Source organism: Lepisma saccharinum, chromosome 17 (assembly GCF_977018435.1).
Source record: "Lepisma saccharinum chromosome 17, izLepSacc3.1, whole genome shotgun sequence".
NCBI lineage: Eukaryota > Metazoa > Arthropoda > Insecta > Zygentoma > Lepismatidae > Lepisma > Lepisma saccharinum.
Genome location: NC_139245.1, coordinates 46,663,318 through 46,685,121, shown reverse-complemented (window position 1 = coordinate 46,685,121; position 21,804 = coordinate 46,663,318). Strand labels below are relative to the sequence as shown.

Here is a 21,804-nt window from a genome sequence, read left to right as displayed (position 1 = left end):
AATAGAAAATTGGGATAAATAAATCCCCAGGCAATCAGCTAGTTAATTATGTAAATGTAGTAGAAAATGTGGCATTCAAAGTTATTATGATAGGAACTCAATGGCATACTACCAAAATTAGAGAATGTTTTATTATTGTCTGAAAAATAAACACACATGAAGTGCACTGTGAATGTAGTTCGCTTTAAAATCAGTTTGTTTCAGGGTACGTGCTGGTCGCCATCATGCCCAACCATGGCAGGCCGATGAAAGTTCAGAAGAACGATACTTCGACAACCAGGTGGTTCCAGTGCAAGTGGCTATCAGAGCACCACGTCTTAATTCTCGAAGGAAGAATGGAAGCAACCTGCATGAAACGCCTACTACTGCAGTCCCTACAGAAACCATCATGGTGCCATTAGAACAGTCGGATGAAGCAGGTGACGTTTGTGACCCTAATCCATGCCAAGCAGGAGGTACCTGTCTTTCAGGGCTACACAATGCATTGTGTATTTGTCCTTCGGGCTATGAAGGTAAATTTAATTTCTAAATTAAAAGAGTGCATGAATTCCCACATACAAAAATAGTATGTTGGATTGTATTTACTATACCTAACCATAAGCATATGTCCAATGGCTACAGAGCATCGAGGTAACGTTTTGCCTTTTAATCACGGGACATGGGCATTGCCAGACATTTTTGTTGATAAAACTTGAATGTAGGAATAACAACAATAATAATAATTGTCAGCGGTGCCCATCCTCCCCAAGGCCCATGATGCGCTCCCTCCCAAAGGGAAAAATATTATACCAGAGGTACAACCACGAATTTTTGTCAGGAGGGGGGGGGGGGCAAGTACCAAGTTAAACATACTAATCATAATAATAATGACATCATCATCATTATTATTATTATTATTGCTACTACTACTACTAGTGGTAGTAGTTATTATCCTCAAAAATTACGTACAAAGGGGTTAGATGTTAGTGCTAAATCATTTGTTTGGAACAAACGATTTGAAATATTTTTTCAATACCATCAATTTCACATTAGCTAATAATGGAAACCAAGCACACAAACTGTATTTTTGAATGGCTGAAAATAAAAGATAAATGCATTCCGAAGATACATGTGTAACTTTAATGTACAACATATGTTTTACACATATGCAACATGGAGCGACATAAAATAAGAAAATACTACATATGCAACAAGCTAACACTAAATTGTGTACGTATTCAAAGCTTATTCAATACAAATATACATAATACAACACATATTATTGAAATACATTACATTACAGAAAACAAGGAGATTGGGAGCGAAGCGAGCAAGAAATTTTTTAGATACAATTTTTGCAATTGAAAACAATATTGATTTATTAATTGAGCATAAATAATTTCACTGGACGCCATGGCATTCTCTCTTTTACAACTTTTTTCTTTAGATTATTCGGCGCCCATGGCCCCTAGCTACAGCTCTGAACTTGACGAAAACGAGAAATGCAGATAATGCGAGTGAAGCAAGCAAGAAAATTTTACAAAATATATTTTTATTTGCATAAAATTTGAAATCGAAAGGGAGTAATTGCTCCTCTGTGACCCCTGCAGGTGCCCTTGGCCGACAATGTTTGTCCCCCCTTGCCCTCCTAGAATTGACTTCCATCAAAGGTTTGGGGGGGCAATGACTCCCCTGCCCCCCCCTGTGGTTGCGTCACTGTATAATACAGCATATTTAAGCAATATATGTTTACTTTAGATACTTTAGGCTCACTGCCATTGTTAGTCAACCTTATTCTGCACAGTTTGACTGCTCGACTAACCTTGTATTAATGCGAATACCAAGCACCCCCTCTATCCAAACTGATTCTAAAGGCATAAGAGGGGGTGTTTCATTTCAACCCTATCGCCGCAATCACCCACAGGTAGGTAGAAAAACAATACATAATAACCAAAATTAAAAATCAGTAACAAGTCAATCAAACAATATGATCCCCCCATTTTTGTGTGAAGATATATAGAATTGGTATAAAATTTTGTCCCCCCCAAAAATTCACATGACGCAGGTGCATCATGACACCCCCCTGTGGTCACCCCTGATAATTGTTATGGTTATGATTATTGTGCAATAATAACTATTATAAACAAATAAAAATAAACTAATTTTATTCCAAATGTTGTTGTTATATCCTTGGGGAGGCTTTTGCACCCAACTCACAAGATAAGTTAATATCTAGCACAACAGTTCTTCATTTTTCTTTTTAAGTTTCATATATTATTGTACTGAATTTCATGGTTATTATATTTTGTTATCTTTACATACGTACCTTGTTCAAGAGAAAGCTTTAAAAGTAATGAGAAAATTTAATCATAAAGTAGTTGCGTGACCTCTTGCATAAAACTCAAATTTTGGCATTTTGAAAACTGTGAAACATTGAATTTTTTGGATTAAATGGTAGAATATGAAAAAACATAAACTGTTTCCTAATTTTTTAATCTAATTCAGTTTTTACTTTGGCCATTCTGCTCGTATACTAACTGAACTCTGTTTCTGTTACTAACAATAAAAGTAACAAGCTGTATCCTTTTGTGGCCGCGGTGGCTCAGACGGTAACGCGTCTGACTACCATGCTCAAGGTCCCGGGTTCGATCCCCGGCCGGTTCAAATCCGGGAACTTTTCTAACGGTGGAAGCGGCCTCGGCGCCCACCCAGCGTCGAATAACATGGGTACCTGGGGGAAACCCTGGGGGGTAAAGGTGGTCAGGGGCGTGATGCTGATCATATCACCCCCACTCACGACCGGATCAAGGAAGTGTGGGGCGTTACCCCCACACCCCCTATACGCCTTCATGGCGTGGTGCTATGCACAGGGGAACACTTTACCTTTTTTTTTTTTTTACCTTTTACCTGTATCCTTTTTTGTAATGAACAATGCCAATTTCAAGGGGAGTCAATGGATTGGTTTGACCCCTCCTCTTATTTCCCATGACGGTAAACCAAACGTTTTTCACATATGCAGAAATTTGAAATTGCTGGAAAATTTGAAGTTGTTGTACATCTGTTTTTGTTTTACTTGCATGCCTGTATTAGTGTTTTACTTATACTATACCTAATTAATAGGTAAAATAAATAAGTATTGTATCTGTAAAATGGGTCAAATTTTCAGAATACACCATTGGCATACACAGTGGTTAGGATCCCACTTTAAACTGTAGGTCTAGTTCCGATTAGGCATATAGTAGACTTAAAACAAATTTAACAACCTTTGACTCCATGGGTACTAATAAGAACCTCACAGACTTCAGTGGTTATGTACTCTTGAACAAAGTGATCAATTTAAATAATAAGAAATCAGCATTTGATAGTTTCAGTGCAGGACCAAATACTTTTTTTCTTGTCTCTCTTCAAGCACATTTGCAGTAGTCATAGGCTAATGGTCTTAAGCAATTTCAATGCAATTTTTGAAAAGAGGGCAGTCATTCTTCAGTTTCTGGCTTGGTCATCATTGAAGTTAAATTTCGCCATTCTCTCTCTGGTTCCAACACACCTTTTGTTCCACTTCTACGTTTCATCTTTCCCTCTTCTTTCCACTCTCTCAACTTCCTCCTCTTAAGCCTCGGCTGGATGTTGAAAGAAATCCAAATTTTGAGGGTGTCGTTAGTTCTGTTCTAACAACAGTACCAAGGGAACACGAGGGAGGCGCTGACGTCGCTTTCAAGAAATTCTCATTTTTTCCAGCCACAAATTTCCCATATTCTTACCATCGTTACCCAGTTTCAGCAACCCGACCTCGCTGCTTTTACGATCTGGCAGGGAGAGGGGGAGAATGGAATGGTCCTTCCCCTTGGCCATTGACAGATGTGCCGGAACCCTGAAGAATAACTGTTTTCCTTTCCTTAGTTGAAAGAAAGCTTACACTGTTACACATAGTCCTTTGAGATCACCAGCCTATGCACTGTGAAGCTGCATGTTTCTTTTTGTTTCCTTCGGTACATTCATTTCGTTACAGTAAAATGGCCAACTAACATAGATTATGTAGTAAAATACCTAAAATGTAAATTCTCCGCTTTGGAATCAGGATTCTGTTGTTACTGTTCTCCATAGGCGTAGCTACGGGGTGTGCCGGGTGTGCCTAGGCACACCCTAATGGGCTGCTTTATCAACGAGAATTAAAGACAGATATTTCAATAAGAGAGAAAATAAGCGGCAGTTTGTAAGAAGTTGAAAATGTCATTACTTGGTACAGTGTCTCTCAAAAGTTTTAGGACAACGACATTTTAAACTAGGCAACCCAATTTACACAAGCCGTTGGTGGGTTGCGTGCAGAGTTAGGCTCAATTTCAGGGTTGCCACATGCACAATAGACATTTATAAAACACGCGAAAGAAATATAAACAAGTATTATTGTATAAAATTATTAAAAATATCACTATTATATCGCAAATGACAAAATTCTTTCTGAAAGAAAAAAAATAGGTTTCCTAGTATTTCATCGCTGATGAGTCTACAGTAAGGAAAAGAGGTGAGAGGAAACGAAAGGTTACAAAAGAGAGGAGAAAGAGAAAGCGAAAGGAGAAGAGGAAAAGTAGAGGAGAGAAGAAAGATAGGATAGACGAGGAGAGGAGATGTAGTGAGGAGAATGGAAAAAGATTCGAGGAGAGATGAGGAAAAAAGAACAAAGTAGAGAAAAGAGGAGGAAAACGAAAGGAGAGGAGAGGAGGAGACGAGAAGACGGAAGTGGAGAGTAGAGTAAAGGAGAGAAAAAGAGAAGAACGAAAAAAGAGAGAATAGTGCAGTGAAGTCGGAAATCTAAGACAGGAAAGGAGATAAGAGGAGTGGAGAAGAGTGGGATGGAGATAAGATGCGAGAAAAGTAGGGAAGGCGATATGAGATAAAAGCAGAACGGAAAGAGGGGAGAGAAGAAGGAGAAGGAACTGGAGAGAAGAGGTAGTTGCAGAAAATATCGTCTGAGCGTCAAGAATGGATGCATTGGTCAAATTATCGACATGAAACATTCAATAACATTTTGAAATGTACTGGAGAATATATTAGATCGGTGTGAAATGCCTTTTGGCTGAGTTCAGAGCAAATTAAAATCTTCCATGTAAGATCTTTGATTTTACCTGCGATTACACCACTAAAAAAATGAATGTAATTTTTAATATTTATAAGAATTATTCAATTTTTCTCCACTTCTCGGTCCGTTGAAATGGAGATTTTGTAATTCAATATTTCCCCTCCCCCCATCGTTAATTCCAAACTGAATCATTCCGTTTCACACGGCGTGGACAATGAACACAATGGGATATGTCTAAAACTTACGAAAATTTTCTGCCACCGGAAGGGTTTGAACCTACGACCATCAGATTGACAATCCTGAACGGTAGCCACTACCCTACAAGCTTTAGCTCCTTAAAGCAGGTAGAAGAACCACTACACCACGCCTTTACCTTCGAATGAAACAACAATTTTTTTTAAGTATTCTGTCCCTCCAATATTGTAAATGTCGTTTGGTATACGTGTAGTTGAACTTTTACTTTAATTTTGATTTGCTTTCTTGTAGTATAACCGATATCTTCGAGAAATAATTTTCGAAGTGATTAAAAACGAGAATATTGGTAGTTGTGAAAATGCGAGTTATTTCTTCTAACTTATTATTGTGATTAGACATTACTAATGGAAAATAACTAGAGGCTTGAACATTACAGGACGATGTTCATTTCCTGTGATACTGTAACAGACAAAATGCTTGTTTACTGATGCAAGTCTTGTGTCCAGACCAGTCTTATGAAATGTATTTGCTGTTGCGTAAGATAACACGAAATAATTACACCGTGTGCGAACTACCAAATCTGTGCAACGTTATACGTAAACAGGCGGAAAATTTTATTCATAAAATCACTTCACATTTGACAGTGTTAGTCAATAGAGACTCGTGGGACACTGTGTTAAGGTGCTGGACTAAATCCTTCTAATTTTTCTTCCTCGAAGAACAACAATTTCTAAGGAAGAGCAACAGTGATGATCTTTCTTATTTCTTTTAAATGCTTACACTTTCCTTTAATTGGTTTAAAAATAAATATGAATATTGCTTGCATTTCTGTCATTGACGTAGACCAGAGAGAGAGAGAGAGACAGACAGACAGACAGATATTACAAAATAGTTCATATAGTGCGAGCGCCATTAAAAAGTCATGATAATTCTATGTTGCGTACTTAGAATTATTCATACAACAAAGAACATGTCTAATTGTGAGTTAACAAAAAAAAACAATAATAAAGAGACATTTTCGCATCACGTTTGCAGTTCGAAAAAGTCGGGACAGGGATTGAAAGTAACGCACTGTCCTGACTAAATCGGTGAATCGGACGTCTGGTAGCCTTGCATCAATGATTATAAAACTAAAACCACCCAATATTGCAGCTTGAAGACTTTTGCGCAAGAAACAGATTCATTTATACAAGAGCAAATTTGAAATTTTTACACATCCTTGCATTGAACTCAAGTGGGAAAAGGGGTAAAATTAGCATGTCCTGAATTGCCACACATATAAGTAGTTATTTCATTAATATTTGTCAATGTCTTTGAAGCAGTACACAATTATCGTTAGAGTATCATAATCCATGATCTTATATATAAAATATCCCGTTGAACGCGTGTCAATTCATTTATTTGTTTATTTTTTTATAAATTTCACATGCAGAACAATGTAGCCACTATATACTGCTATTACAAATAATGTTACCATGCTCTTGTTTAATAGAAGGGATCTAGTATGGAGGATCGAACGTGGGACCGCAATGCTTTCAAGAACTCTAACCAATACACTACGCCCTTTGTTTTCTTGGAGCTAGTGTTCCTAATTATTCTTTCGCCTCAATATTGTAAACGTTATCTGCAAAAAAGAAGTTAAATACTCAGATATAGCTCTGTACTTCTAGAATTACTTTATACACATGCATTTGAAATTTAACTCTGAATTTCTTTCTTCGTATTAGTATATCTAAGCTTGTGAATATATTTTATTTGTAATTTTATAACGGTTTCATGAACATCTACGAAATAGTTCCTTATAACTTGGAATATGGTGAATAGATATGAAATGTCTTGAAATTAATTTTCGACCACTAGATTTTGGCAAGGGAATTATGTGTGATCCGTTTCCGGTTATTTATTGATTAAACAAACGTTTTAAAACTATGTGGAATTTTCATTCTGGGATAAGTTTCTTTACTTGCTACATGTATACGAACTACACTCTGTCCCACTTATCTCTGGAGCAGGTGAACGAAAACAAGTATCTGAGCAGCGATGAACACGTGAGAGGAATGGGATTGCGTGGAGGGAGGAAAGCCACTGCAGTTACCAGCCTTCCCAGCAGCGTGCACTGATTCGCTCTGTCCACTCGATTCCCTCTCCCCTCTCTCCACTTCTCTTCCGCTGTGCGCGGCTTTGCTCCAGAGATGCTGGGACAGGGTACAGTTAATTGTTTCTCAAAAGGTATCATCTATCTCTATATACCACACATTTAATTCTTACTCACATGGAAAAAAAATGTCAATTTGTATTCAGGGGTAGTTTCACAGTTACAAAATATTTTGGCCTTAATGAGAAGTTTAGTGTAAGTAGGCATTTTGTTTATAATTTTGAAATTGAGGTCGTCTAAGGTTGAAATCCTCATATTTAGGGCTTGAACTCGTCACTTAAGAGGTTGAAGATCGTCCTCTACTTTGTGCGTGACCTTCTTTATTTATATATTCATTATTCATCCTCATCGTCGCGATTATCCAAAGGTAAAATAAGAAAAGTCCTCCTCCGTGGCCTCCGACTGCAGGACGGCATGGATTCGAGTCCGCCTATGCTCACTCTCTAGGTTCTCGGCCTGTGTATGGGATCGGTGACAACCCACCATCGTGAACAAATTGGGGAGCTACGAGTGAGTAGCGTAACCCGGTCTCGGAAATCTCCTATGGGGCATGCTCCTGGGTAAACAAAAAATAATTGATCAGACAATTCGATTATCGAAGGCGATAAAATAACCTCCGGTTGACCAAGTTGCCAATATAAATACATGGAATACAGATTGTCTTCGAGCTTACATTGTTAAAAAGGAGCAGATACACGTATTACTATCCCAATAATTATTCAATACGGTTTTTTGTTTGTCAGGAATTATCACTTAAAATATTGCATGTTGTGCTGGTGCCTACCTAGCCGCCTCTGATGAAATCTACCATTCTTCAGATTCTCTTTAAAATTCGACTCAGGTCACTTGTAACGTGCTGGGTGCAGACACTGTGCATCAAAGCACGGTGTTTTGCGATAAGAAGCGGCCTTGAATAGTGTGAGTGAGTCACTTTGATCGCAAGCAAGCTAGACTATCAAGCTTGTCTACCTTTGAAAACCAAGTCATTTTTTTCACGGTTTCCGAACGCGATTGCTATTGTAGAAGTATATATTCTCTCAAAAGAGCAAGAAAGGAAATTCGACCAATGTTCTCCCGTCGTTTAAAACCAAATATTATCTATTAAACGAAAAGTTCACGATTGTCAATAAACGGTTTAACCTATCTGAGCATACGGTGAAAGTAAATACTAAATTTAATAGAAAGGTTCTCCAAAATTTCTCTTCCACTGTCTACGTAATGTCAGTACCCAGGGGAGGGGGCATGTGGGCCATGCTTCCCCCTCGAACCCTAAAATATTTAAATGTGAACCTATAAATAAATAAATACGAAAATAACATCGTCGATTTTTTAAATGAGTAAAAATTTCAATTTTGCTCTTGTATAAATGAATCTGTTTCTTGCGCAAAAGTCTTCAAGCTGCAATATTGGGTGGTTTTAGTTTTATAATCATTGATGCAAGGCTACCAGACGTCCGATTCACCGATTTAGTCAGGACAGTGCGTTACTTTCAATCCCTGTCCCGACTTTTCGAACTGCAATCGTGATGCGAAAATGTCTCTTTATTATTGTTTTTTTTGTTAACTCACAATTAGACATGTTCTTTGTTGTATGAATAATTCTAAGTACGCAACATAGAATTATCATGACTTTTTAATGGCGCTCGCACTATATGAACTATTTTGTAATATCTGTCTGTCTGTCTGTCTCTCTCTCTCTCTCTGGTCTACGTCAATGACAGAAATGCAAGCAATATTCATATTTATTTTTAAACCAATTAAAGGAAAGTGTAAGCATTTAAAAGAAATAAGAAAGATCATCACTGTTGCTCTTCCTTAGAAATTGTTGTTCTTCGAGGAAGAAAAATTAGAAGGATTTAGTCCAGCACCTTAACACAGTGTCCCACGAGTCTCTATTGACTAACACTGTCAAATGTGAAGTGATTTTATGAATAAAATTTTCCGCCTGTTTACGTATAACGTTGCACAGATTTGGTAGTTCGCACACGGTGTAATTATTTCGTGTTATCTTACGCAACAGCAAATACATTTCATAAGACTGGTCTGGACACAAGACTTGCATCAGTAAACAAGCATTTTGTCTGTTACAGTATCACAGGAAATGAACATCGTCCTGTAATGTTCAAGCCTCTAGTTATTTTCCATTAGTAATGTCTAATCACAATAATAAGTTAGAAGAAATAACTCGCATTTTCACAACTACCAATATTCTCGTTTTTAATCACTTCGAAAATTATTTCTCGAAGATATCGGTTATACTACAAGAAAGCAAATCAAAATTAAAGTAAAAGTTCAACTACACGTATACCAAACGACATTTACAATATTGGAGGGACAGAATACTTAAAAAAAATTGTTGTTTCATTCGAAGGTAAAGGCGTGGTGTAGTGGTTCTTCTACCTGCTTTAAGGAGCTAAAGCTTGTAGGGTAGTGGCTACCGTTCAGGATTGTCAATCTGATGGTCGTAGGTTCAAACCCTTCCGGTGGCAGAAAATTTTCGTAAGTTTTAGACATATCCCATTGTGTTCATTGTCCACGCCGTGTGAAACGGAATGATTCAGTTTGGAATTAACGATGGGGGGAGGGGAAATATTGAATTACAAAATCTCCATTTCAACGGACCGAGAAGTGGAGAAAAATTGAATAATTCTTATAAATATTAAAAATTACATTCATTTTTTTAGTGGTGTAATCGCAGGTAAAATCAAAGATCTTACATGGAAGATTTTAATTTGCTCTGAACTCAGCCAAAAGGCATTTCACACCGATCTAATATATTCTCCAGTACATTTCAAAATGTTATTGAATGTTTCATGTCGATAATTTGACCAATGCATCCATTCTTGACGCTCAGACGATATTTTCTGCAACTACCTCTTCTCTCCAGTTCCTTCTCCTTCTTCTCTCCCCTCTTTCCGTTCTGCTTTTATCTCATATCGCCTTCCCTACTTTTCTCGCATCTTATCTCCATCCCACTCTTCTCCACTCCTCTTATCTCCTTTCCTGTCTTAGATTTCCGACTTCACTGCACTATTCTCTCTTTTTTCGTTCTTCTCTTTTTCTCTCCTTTACTCTACTCTCCACTTCCGTCTTCTCGTCTCCTCCTCTCCTCTCCTTTCGTTTTCCTCCTCTTTTCTCTACTTTGTTCTTTTTTCCTCATCTCTCCTCGAATCTTTTTCCATTCTCCTCACTACATCTCCTCTCCTCGTCTATCCTATCTTTCTTCTCTCCTCTACTTTTCCTCTTCTCCTTTCGCTTTCTCTTTCTCCTCTCTTTTGTAACCTTTCGTTTCCTCTCACCTCTTTTCCTTACTGTAGACTCATCAGCGATGAAATACTAGGAAACCTATTTTTTTTCTTTCAGAAAGAATTTTGTCATTTGCGATATAATAGTGATATTTTTAATAATTTTATACAATAATACTTGTTTATATTTCTTTCGCGTATTTTATAAATGTCTATTGTGCATGTGGCAACCCTGAAATTGAGCCTAACTCTGCACGCAACCCACCAACGGCTTGTGTAAATTGGGTTGCCTAGTTTAAAATGTCGTTGTCCTAAAACTTTTGAGAGACACTGTACAAACATGTGCATTATCGCTGATGAAACGGGTGTCTATAGATTTTCGATTTTTTTATGTCATTGGAGAAAGAAGATATTTACTGCATTTTATTCTGTACTGCAGCGCTTTTCTTCTATACCTGTCACAAGCTGCACGTGTGAGAGAGCTTTCTCCAGGCTTACCCAAGTTAAAACTAAATTAAGAGCAACTCAGAAGCAGGATAGATTGGAAGCCCTGCTCTTGCTATTTGTGGAACAGGAAAAAGCTTAGTCGATTGATGTAAATGAAGATGAGTTTAAGAACATTGTACCGTTTGACAGACGTCTCTTGTTATAGATGACGTGTATTTTGAGGCATTTGTTTGTAACATTTATGAACATTTTGTGTGTGTAATTTCTATGCAATTTGATTTTTTCTACTACGTATATTCAGAAATTTTCAACACTGACCTTTAGTGAATTTATATTCCTTTACAAACATCAGTGCAGTTAAAGAGCCAAGTGATTGTGTTGCAAAATATACTATTAAAAAGGTACAAGACCTCATTTTTTTCTTTGTGCACACCCAAATATAAAGTTCTAACTACGCCTATACTGTTCTCGTACAAGAAGCTACACACTTCGTGTTATCAGGACCTCTCCGATGGCGTAGTGGTGACGTCGTCGCCTTGTAATCAAGGGACCCCGGAATCAATACTCGGTGGAGACGTAGTGGCTCCAGTGGGGTAGCAACCACCCCTGCAATCCCCGCAACGAGGGGGGGGGGGCGAGGTGTAGGAGCCCCACAAAGAGCTCTTGAAGTTTTTATATAATCGCAGAAATTCCACATATAGTGTCGCTTATAAAAAAATCGATTTACGAAACAGAAATCTGGTTCCCAGTAACATTATATACGACGTCTGTGATAAGAAGCAGTGACGTATTATCTCAGCCAGAGGGACCCCATTAACTTGTCATATGGGTCCCCCTCCGAAATGCAGAATTAACTTAAAGTCCGCGGTTAACAAAGGGAGCGGTGCTCTTTGTTAAAAGAAACACCCAAGCGCGCAGCTTTCTTTTGAAGAAACTGGAGTAGGAAAGCGATGTTGCCAAATTGAAGGAAAGGGTAAAGAAAAAGAAAGGGAAACAAACAAATTAAAGAATATGTAAAGAGAAAAGAAATACAGATAAATATTAAAAAGGACAATATTAATAAAGATAGGAAAGAGGCATATTATAAATCCTCATATTTACACTGAATACCCCTAACTTTTCTACTCGAAAAATATATTATTCAGAATATACATATATAGTTAACTTACCTTCACTCATCCTCATCGTCATCGCTGTCTCCAACGTGAATCACGAATCTCTCCTGGTTACTATCCGTGTCGTGGTTAATATATGTTCTCTCAATTTTGATGGTGTGTTGAATACAGGACAACCAAAGCTGAGCATCAATTGTCTCTGTTCCATCACGCAACAGCTGACATACACTGGCACTTAGAGTAGGAGATACATTGTTTTTCCTCACATATGATTTTAACTTGGCCCACACCAGTTCTATGGGATTAAACATGCAATGGTAGGGAGGGAGTCGCAACACTTCATGTCCACGTGAGGCTGCAAGCTCATCCACTACGTACTTTTTAGTAATGTTTGCCGATTTAATTATTTCTAATAAAAGGGCTTTTATAGGAACAGGTTTCGGTACTGGAATGTCGTGCCTCTCCATGAAGGAAATAATATCCTGCAGTTTTGTCCTCATAGTTGGGATTTTCACTAGCAGCCTCGAGTGATAACTTGCATTGTCGCAAATTATGATACACTTCTTATCACTTGGCAAATTTGGCAGCAGATTATTGTTAAACCAATTTTCAAACACTTGTCCGGTCATTTCGTCGTGACTATCAGCTTTACAATCTCCAATGTTCTTAGCTGAAAGATACAAACAATTTGGGACCCACCCCTCACTGCTCCCACCATGATGCGTTTGCCTCGTGCTGACGGCGACTTCAAAATACAGTTGCAAGTACCGTCGTCCCCACCCTCTTTTGACGACGTCGTGAGTGTCGAACCAAGTTTCATCTAAATAAACGATCTGGCAGCCTTCTGATCTCAACTTGTTGAGTTTGTGAAGGTAACGATACCGCCAAGCAACAATTCTTGTCGACTCCATTATTGCATTTCTTTTCTTCAGCTGACGAAAAGAAAAACCAAGTTTCTTCAGAAGCTCTCGAAGCGTCGTTTGTTTGTAAGGGAAGTCTGATATTAGTTTCAGTTGTGTTAATAATTCACAGACACTTGGTGCGCGTCCTTTAGAAAAAAAATTGTAAATCTCTCTCCTAACAAAATCGCAAACAAACTCGTCCACTTTGTGAAATTTTTTCTTTTTATTACCAGGCTTCTTTGGTGTAACTGGGCCTCTTTCTGTGATCTTTCGCACTGTTTTCCTGTCTAATTTCAAAATATTTGCTGTCTCCGATATTGGTCCTCTTCCTGAATTATTCCTGGAGACATATTCGTGCACACTGCATACAAATTCTTGAGCTTGTTTGTTCAGAATTCTCTTTCTTTTCCTCAGCACTCTGGAACTGCCGCTGCTAGTACTTGGCTGGGGGTCACTTTCGTCAGTTAAATTCTCCTGCGCAACAACGTTTGCTAAAGGAACCTGGTTTGCAACCCACGGTCTCCACATGCTAATAACAAAACCAAAATCTAATAAAAAAACTAAAAGCACAACACTATAACAAAGCAACAACACAGCCCCATAACACAACAAAGAAATAACACAACACAACAAAATCAACCCCGCACGTGGTTATGGCGCAAAAATAACGAGAGGCTCACGCACCCGCCTGCTCCGCCTTGCAACTACGAGAAATGTAAAGAAAATGTGGCAACAACGTCTGAGTGCACGCGCTTATCGGAAGCGGTCTGGCTATTGTTGGCTATTGTTTCCAGTGTTAAGTTTTATCAAAGGGTTGCCGATGGGGATATAATGAACGCGCGGACTTTTACTTGCTCGCAGATGTCCATCGATAGGAAAATATCCCTCATCTCATACCTTTGTATCTACGCAGTTTGTCGTAAACGTAGTGTGGCGTGTCAATTGTCTACAGTTATTAATCCAGTAGAAATATTCAGTTGCTCAACCAGTCTATCCTTATTTTACAATAAACATCAAAATTGTTAATTCGTAACCTTTTAGTTTTACACGTGATATTTAAAATGTAACTTCCCACCTAATATTTTCAAGGGGGTTCCCAATTCTTTTTATATTGAAATAAGAGCTGAAATGAATTTCCCATATTATCTACACTTGTTACGTTTTACTTCAAAGGGGCCGAAAACCTCAGTTAAAGGTGGAACCCACAGTAAATTATCCCTTTGCTGTAAAGACCATTATCCCATCCTCTGCCACGCAGGGTATACAACGTATGAGTTAAATGTGACCATTATTTTGTGTAATTTTGTAAGTTCATTTTTCTTACAATTTGGCATTTTGTGGACATTTCTGTCGAACTAGTTCTTATTTTCCAATGTGTTACGATTTTTTGATCTGCAGTGTTCGAAGGGAAAATTCCTCGCTGCAAATTTCCTTGTTCGCGTTGGGGATAGAAAAAAGGAAAATTCGAGCACTGATGGTCTATTAATAAAAAGGTTCTTGTTTAATGAAAAAGTGTTTAAGAAAGTATGATCACTGGTCTATCGAAAAAAGAATGGTAGCATTAAAATTATGAATAATGATGTTGAGGTCTACTAACCTGTGGCAACCTTATTTTATTTTGTTGGGTGCGGGGGGGGGGGGGGTCAGTCCTTCCAAGCTGCATTTCATGGAGTGACAAATTTTCAGTGAATAGAGTTCCTTCGCAGCTTTATTATCTATCACTCAAGATTAGAGTCCGCAGTCATTTCTTCGTAGCAGATTGAAATTTACCTTGCGATAGGTTACTACCGACAATCTAGATATCCGGTTCAACCCCCTTTACTGAAGGATAAGTTTGTTGCTTGAGTATATTACTCACTCAGTATTAGAAGATTAATATGAGCGACTCTTACGTTGAATCTTGGCCTGGAGGAACCAGGGGATGGCTTAGGGGCTGAAGGCACATTCACCTCAAAGTCCAAAAGAGGAGTGTTTACTATCTTTTTACAATTCCACCAAAACAGTATTTTTTAATATCTGTGTAATATATGTAACTTCATTAAAACAAATATTTCAAGCAAAAATACAAAGCAACAGGAACAAAATATATGGCAGCGGGAAGCTTCCCCCTCCTCCAAAAGTGATTCCTGGCTGTGTCCTTGCGTTGAAGTAGAGAAAATATTTCCAGATTCTTCTTCCAGTTATTTTTCAGAGATTCAGACCATCCTGATTTAGTTTCAAGAAGGTACTACAGTGATATAAGTCGATAACAAAAAAATGGGAAGGCATAATATTTGAGGCAAAAGTTAATTTCTTGTACAACGAAGGATGGAGGACAGATAACTATCTAACTATTGTACCTCCGTCCCACTCTGGCATCATATTTTTTTTTTTGACACTAGGGGGGCCCCTCGATATTTTACTTGCGGGGGGGGCAAAGATCTGCGCTACCCCACTGAGTGGCTCGGATCCCACTTTAAACTATACGTCCAGTCCCGATTTGCCTTTCTGTGCATAAATTGGTCTTAAAACAAGTTTAACAAACAAACGTTTTGCTATCAGTTCACAATCATAATTGGCTGTGCTCTAATAGTTGGAGATATTGATAGATGCACGTAAAGAGTGAGGTATTTGCAAAATTTCCGGCAACTACTCTTGAAGCATCGATATATTATAAATTGTACATATATAGTCTCCCCACAATAACCAAATATTAGCAAGCAGATGGAGGACTTCCCCTTCCCTTTCAAATACCATTCTGTACATAACCACCGAACTCCGGACTTCTATTACTCAAGATTAGTCTGTCCGATACCTGGTGGAGGCAAATGGCACAGTGGTTCGGATCCCACTTTCAACTGTAGGTCCAGTCCCGATTAGACTTCCTGTGCATAAAGTTGACTTCAAACAACAAATCAATCAATCAATCAAGATTAGTCAAAAGCAGGCACGTATCAAGAAATATATTTCGGGGGGGGAGAGACCGAACCAAATCTCAGAAATAATAATAATATAAATGATGAAATTAAAGTATTCACATTAGATTAATGACATTAATTAAATATGTAAATTAATTAATAATGTATTATTATTATTACTTGAATAGGCAAAAAGACGGTGTAAGAACAGGTAAGAACAGGGATATAACAACACATATTCTTTATCTAGCTTAGGTGTAGTTAATATCGCAAAAAAATGAAATGAGAAATGAATGTCAAATAGATCAAGGATCGAATATTTATTGAATATGAATATGGTCCTATTAAATACACACACATGGCATTTAGACGATTAAGAACGTGTTATTTATGGAATCATGTCAGCCAAGACACATTTTCAGCTCACTCAAGGTCAAGGATTATGTGAATTCAATTGAAATTGTACCAATATCTACAATTGAATGTGAATGCGGGGTCCGTGTCATGAATCTAACCTTTACTGAACAGAGGCAGATTAAATATTTGGTTGAATCATAGAATACATTGCCGTAAATCCATTTCAGTGTTGGTGTTTTATTTTCATTTGGTATGAGCTCAAATTACCATTTTAATCCTTCGTTTTAAAAGTAATTCAAACACAAGAATGGTTATTGGGGGTCATTTTGAGTTTTTTCTACTTTATTACTACCTTCATTTGATTTTTTTATTTTCTAAAAATTTCGGGGGGGCTGTAGCTCCTTTAGCACCCCCTCTGCGTATGGCAATGCCCTCTGGATCTCCCTCCCCTAAATAGTCCTCGGCTCAAAAGTGACAGAAAAGCCAAGGTGAATTCCTTTTTATAATCTCTAATTCTCCGAAACGATTCTTTTTGGAATGAAAAAATAGAGATTAAAGTTGATTTCCAAAAAAAAAAAGAAGAAGAAGAAGTATTGAAGGACAATAACAGGGAAGTTTTCCCTTTGTAAAGTCGGCTGGGCGTCTCACTGGCCTGCTGGAAACTAAGATTAGGTTCCTGGGCGTGTTTTGTGAGGTCGGATTTTTGCGGCCTTCTCTCTTCATAAAGCGGCTCTGGGGTTCACCCATTCTCAAATAAACAGGTACCATTGAAGGACGACACCCCAAGGGGCGGGGGAGGCTAAAGGAGGCTGGAGCGTGATGTTAAAAAACCAAAGGATAGAGAATGAAAGTGAAAATAAAGATTGATTGATTGATTTGTGGTTTTAAGTCCACTTTATGCACAGAAAGGCTAATCGGGAGTGGACCTACAGGAAGAGGAAAACCAACCAAAACAGACTATAATAACAGAGTGAGGGGTGGATTGAGAGAAATGAAGATAAACATTTCTCACGATGGAGTGAGAAAAGGAACAAAGAAAAGAAACAGTACAGAACGATAAAGAGATAAAGGAAGGAAGAGAAACAAAAAGATAGGCATGCAGAAAAAACTATAGAAAGAGAGAATGAGAAACAGAAGCAAAAGGTAGAAAGCGAAATAGAGAACGAGCAAGTGGAGGGAGAGAGAGAAAGAGAAGGACAAGAAATGAAGAAAGCTCTATATCTGAAGAGCCAGGGAGAGAGAGCAAAGAACGCAGGAGGGAAAATGGAACAAGACCTAATCGTGAAAAAGATACTATGGTTTTACACACACAGAGATAAAAGAGTTATAAATAAAAGTTAGTTTTCTGTAATACAAGTTCTAGACTCTCCCAAGTATTATTCCAGCTCAAATGAGGCTCACTTCCTCGACTTCCAAGACTGTCTGTCTTGTATTTTGAAAGTAGCCACCCACTGAAGGAATGAATGCACTTCCCTGAGTTTCCAAGGTCTTTGCGCGGACAAAACATAAACCAGATGTCAAAGCAAGATAAGTTTACAAATTGCGGTGTGAAACCATCCCCCTCCCCCTCCACCGCTCCCAGCGGCACATGACCGGTGCCGCAGATGGGAGCATACACATTCAGAGGGTTGCTTGCCCAGAAACGACAGCAGCGCCATAAGCGGAAAATCCTCGAACTTGCAGAAGGCGTGGGAACTAAATACTTGTCTTTCTTTTAATAAAATTATGTAATTTCTGTTGAAGATATTGTGCAAACGCTTGGAATTATCTATATAAATTCACGACACTAAGATGCACAATATTGAACTTAAATGCTAAAATGGTTTAAAACTCTTCAAACGCCCCATTTAAAGCTGCTTTCAGATCCAATTAATGCTGAATTTCCAATTTTTTGTACGCCAAACTAGAATCCCAAATTGATTTTTTTATCATTACATCACTCCGTGTATCCTTCTAGAAAAGCCTTGCAGAGTATCATCGAAATTGGAAGCATATGTTAGGAGATTTTGTCAATAGAAGGAGAAGCAGTTTTCAGCTGTTGAGAGAAACATCCAGCCGAGGCTTAATACCTTTGAACTCTGTCCTTTATTTACTGCTTGTGCACTGTATGCACCTGTTTTGATGTGCTAAATGTGCAAGTTTTTTCTGTTTTGAGTATTATCCCAGCTGGAAATGTTTCCAATTGGTTCCGATAGCCAATATGAGTTTTTAGACACACTATCGGAACTGATTGGTCTATCGGAACTGATTGGTCTATCGGATCTGATTGGTCTATCGGAACTGATTGGTCTATCGGATCTGATTGGTCTATCGGAACTGATTGGTCTATCGGAACCGATTGGTCTATTGGAACCGATTGGTCTATCGGAACCGATTGGTCAATTGTAATGAATTGGTTTCTATTGGAAAGTATTTTATATTTTTTAATATATTGCTTATGAAAAATTCTTATCTATACAACTGTAAATGCAATGGGAAAATCATATAAAACAACTAAAATAAATCTCTGGTAAAACATGTGGAATTTGTAACTCGGAAAAACTTTCACATACAAAACTATTTCAAATATATGAACACGTTTTTAACTCTGTAGCTTCATTGTGATTAACACACTAATAGAAAATAAAAAAAAAACATGCTGCTTCAGTCATAAATTGACATGTTGTTCTTCCTTTATACATACGAAAACATCAACAAATTAGGTTAAACAAAGAATCTGACCCACAACACTTGAAAAAGTGATAAACAAACAAAACACCGTCGAGGCTGGCTTAGTTGATCAAATGATTGCTCATTTTTCCAATTGCATTACATACACATAAGAATAAGCATGGAAATTTCATATTGCAAAAACAAGAACTAATATGAACATTTATTCCAACTACTAGCTCCTTTAAGGTCAAGTTGGTTCTTAAGATTGATTGATTCATTGATTGATTTGTTGTTTTAAGTCCACTTTATGCACAGTAAGGCTAATCGAGACTGGACCTACAGTTTAAAGTGGGATCTGAACCACTTGTGCTTCCACAGGGTATCGAACCTAGGACCCCTTGATTACAAGGCAACGAGGGTACCACTGCACCATCGGGGAGGCCCTTGGTTCTTAAGAAAGAGTTCTTGTTAGGTATTTATTAAAATAAATCTGACTTGAGTACCATGGGCGTATATATAGTTCACGTAAGGGAGGGGTTCAACTTTTGGTATGATTAGGGTTGCTATATTTCATAAGTGAAAATCCGGGATACTGCTGACCAGAAACTTGTTGGGAAGTGTGTGTGTGTGGGGGGGGGGGGGGGGGTTTGCTGGACCCAACAAAGTTGTGTGTATGTAGAGTGGGATCCATGAGTATTGCCATGCAAATTGTCCATCACTATGTTCGTCCACTTTATTTGACCCAATATGAGCTTCAGGAATTAAAACTCGAAACAAGCTGTTGACAACTTCTGCACCAACATACATAAAAGTCCACCGCTTAAAAGCACATAGGATGTAAGAGAAAAATTAATAAAAATAGTCATGGGCAATTTACACGGTAATATTCGTGGATCCAACTGTACATATCCGTTATCATATTCTTTCAAAATTTTTAATCTTGCAATTCGTTTTCGGTGCCGTAATGAACTAACCTGCTATCTCACAATGCCGAAACTTTATTTGAAAACTGTGGACGGAACAGTTCTTACACCCCAGCTTACTATGCAAGTAAGAGATTTGCAACTGACATTCAGTACTGCTAACAGACGGCGGTGCTATTGTGAAGTCTTTGCAGCATCTTCTTGCAACTTGATAACTCTTGTATCATCGAGGGGGAGCGGTTCAATGTACAGTTATATTGTTTAGTACAATGAGTATTTTAATATTACGCATTTAAATATAAATAAATTTGAGGAAAGCATAGTCTTAATCATTTGAGGCATTGCGGATAAGAAGGGTGAACTCAAGAAACATGCATTGTGAGGGAAAATGTGTTTCAAGTTGTCAGGTACAGTGAGAACTCCACAAAAAAAACTTTGGGAATAACGCATGAAACATTCCGATCTACTGTTACCAAGTTTTTGTGGAGTTTGCACTGTGCCTGACAACTTGAAACACATTTACCTGACAATGTATGTTTGTTGAGTTCACCCCTTCATGTCCGTAATGCCTCATTTCTTCTTTCCCACCCGATTCCAGGAAATTTGTGCATCCCGAAGAAACTATTTGGGACACCAGGACAAATTATACCATTCCGGGATTGTCCCGGAAAATCCGGGACGTATAATGGTCCTAATAATGAACAGGCTATAAAAATCCAATCTATCAACCAGTCATCCAACATTTTGACACACTGTTCCAATAAAGGAGGGATAGCCATTTCACATTTTTGGAATAAGTTGTTGTAATTTTGCAATGTGTTGACTGTGTTCAGAGAAACGTGAGTTCAGATGTACTACAAAATGGTCCAAAAATGGACAACAAAGATTTGCCTTGTAATATTCTTTTGGACTCTCAGTTGGTGCATTATTCCTTCAGATTTGATGGCTGGGTGTTATGGTCTCTTCATTTCTTCACCATAGTCTCTAAGTAGTTTCTCTGCTTTGGAATAAATTTCATGAAGTTGTCAGAACTCTTTCTTAATTTTCTTTTAAATTTCTCTATTAGAATACTGACATGTTCACAGTACTTGAACAGTTCACCTTTTGACATGCGCAACACAATATTGCACTGCATGATAACAATTTGGTTAGAACAAGTGAGGATTTCAAAGTTCCCACAGGTTACACAGTGAAGAAACTGAAGAGCTTGCTGAAATATTTCTCTTCTGCTAGTAAATTATAAAGTCTGTAAACATACTACAGTTAGTGAATACAATTTCACAAGTCACGCTACTTAGTGTTGATACTTTTCTGTCCATCTTGTGTCAAATAACTTGAGAATGTTACGGTGTTTCCCTGATTTTCTTGCACTGCCTATTTAAAATTCAAATTCCTTTAAGAAGACTCGAGGGGGGAAAATATAACTGATTTGACAGTCCCAATGCAGTTTCTTATCACAGAAATTCCTAAACTATCGGCAAATTGCAGACATTTGGTCTGCAGACCCATCTGGTGTGTGGAATTACATAATTTCCTTCCCATCCGTATCCCGGCCTATATGTCTCTAATTTAGGAGAATAAAATAATTTTACAGGATCTAATGGGGGGGGAGGGGGGTTGGACCCATTGAACCCCCCTTAAATACGCCCATGCTTCAGTAGTATGCATTAGAATTAAGAACAAATTCAGTTCATGTGTGCTGTTTTTCCAAAGAACTTCTAAATCACAGGAAATGTGGTGTCAAGAATCAAAGTGCCTATGCTTTGAGTCAATAAATAAATTGATTGCATATTGATTATACAATATATACAAACTTACAATTGGATACAATTCACCAATTGGAAATTGTCTTGATTTTCCT

At 37.9% G+C, this 21,804-nt stretch overlaps 1 protein-coding gene across 1 annotated transcript in view; it reads left to right on the top strand.

The window, feature by feature from the left end:
- Positions 1–21,804, top strand: part of LOC146001723 (uncharacterized) — a 326,667-nt gene that overhangs the window by 284,111 nt on the left and 20,752 nt on the right. Inside the window, exon 18 of the mRNA XM_083139408.1 lies at positions 205–512. Within this exon, the coding sequence (XP_082995534.1) occupies positions 205–512 (308 nt within the window). The remainder of the gene's footprint in view (positions 1–204; positions 513–21,804) is intronic.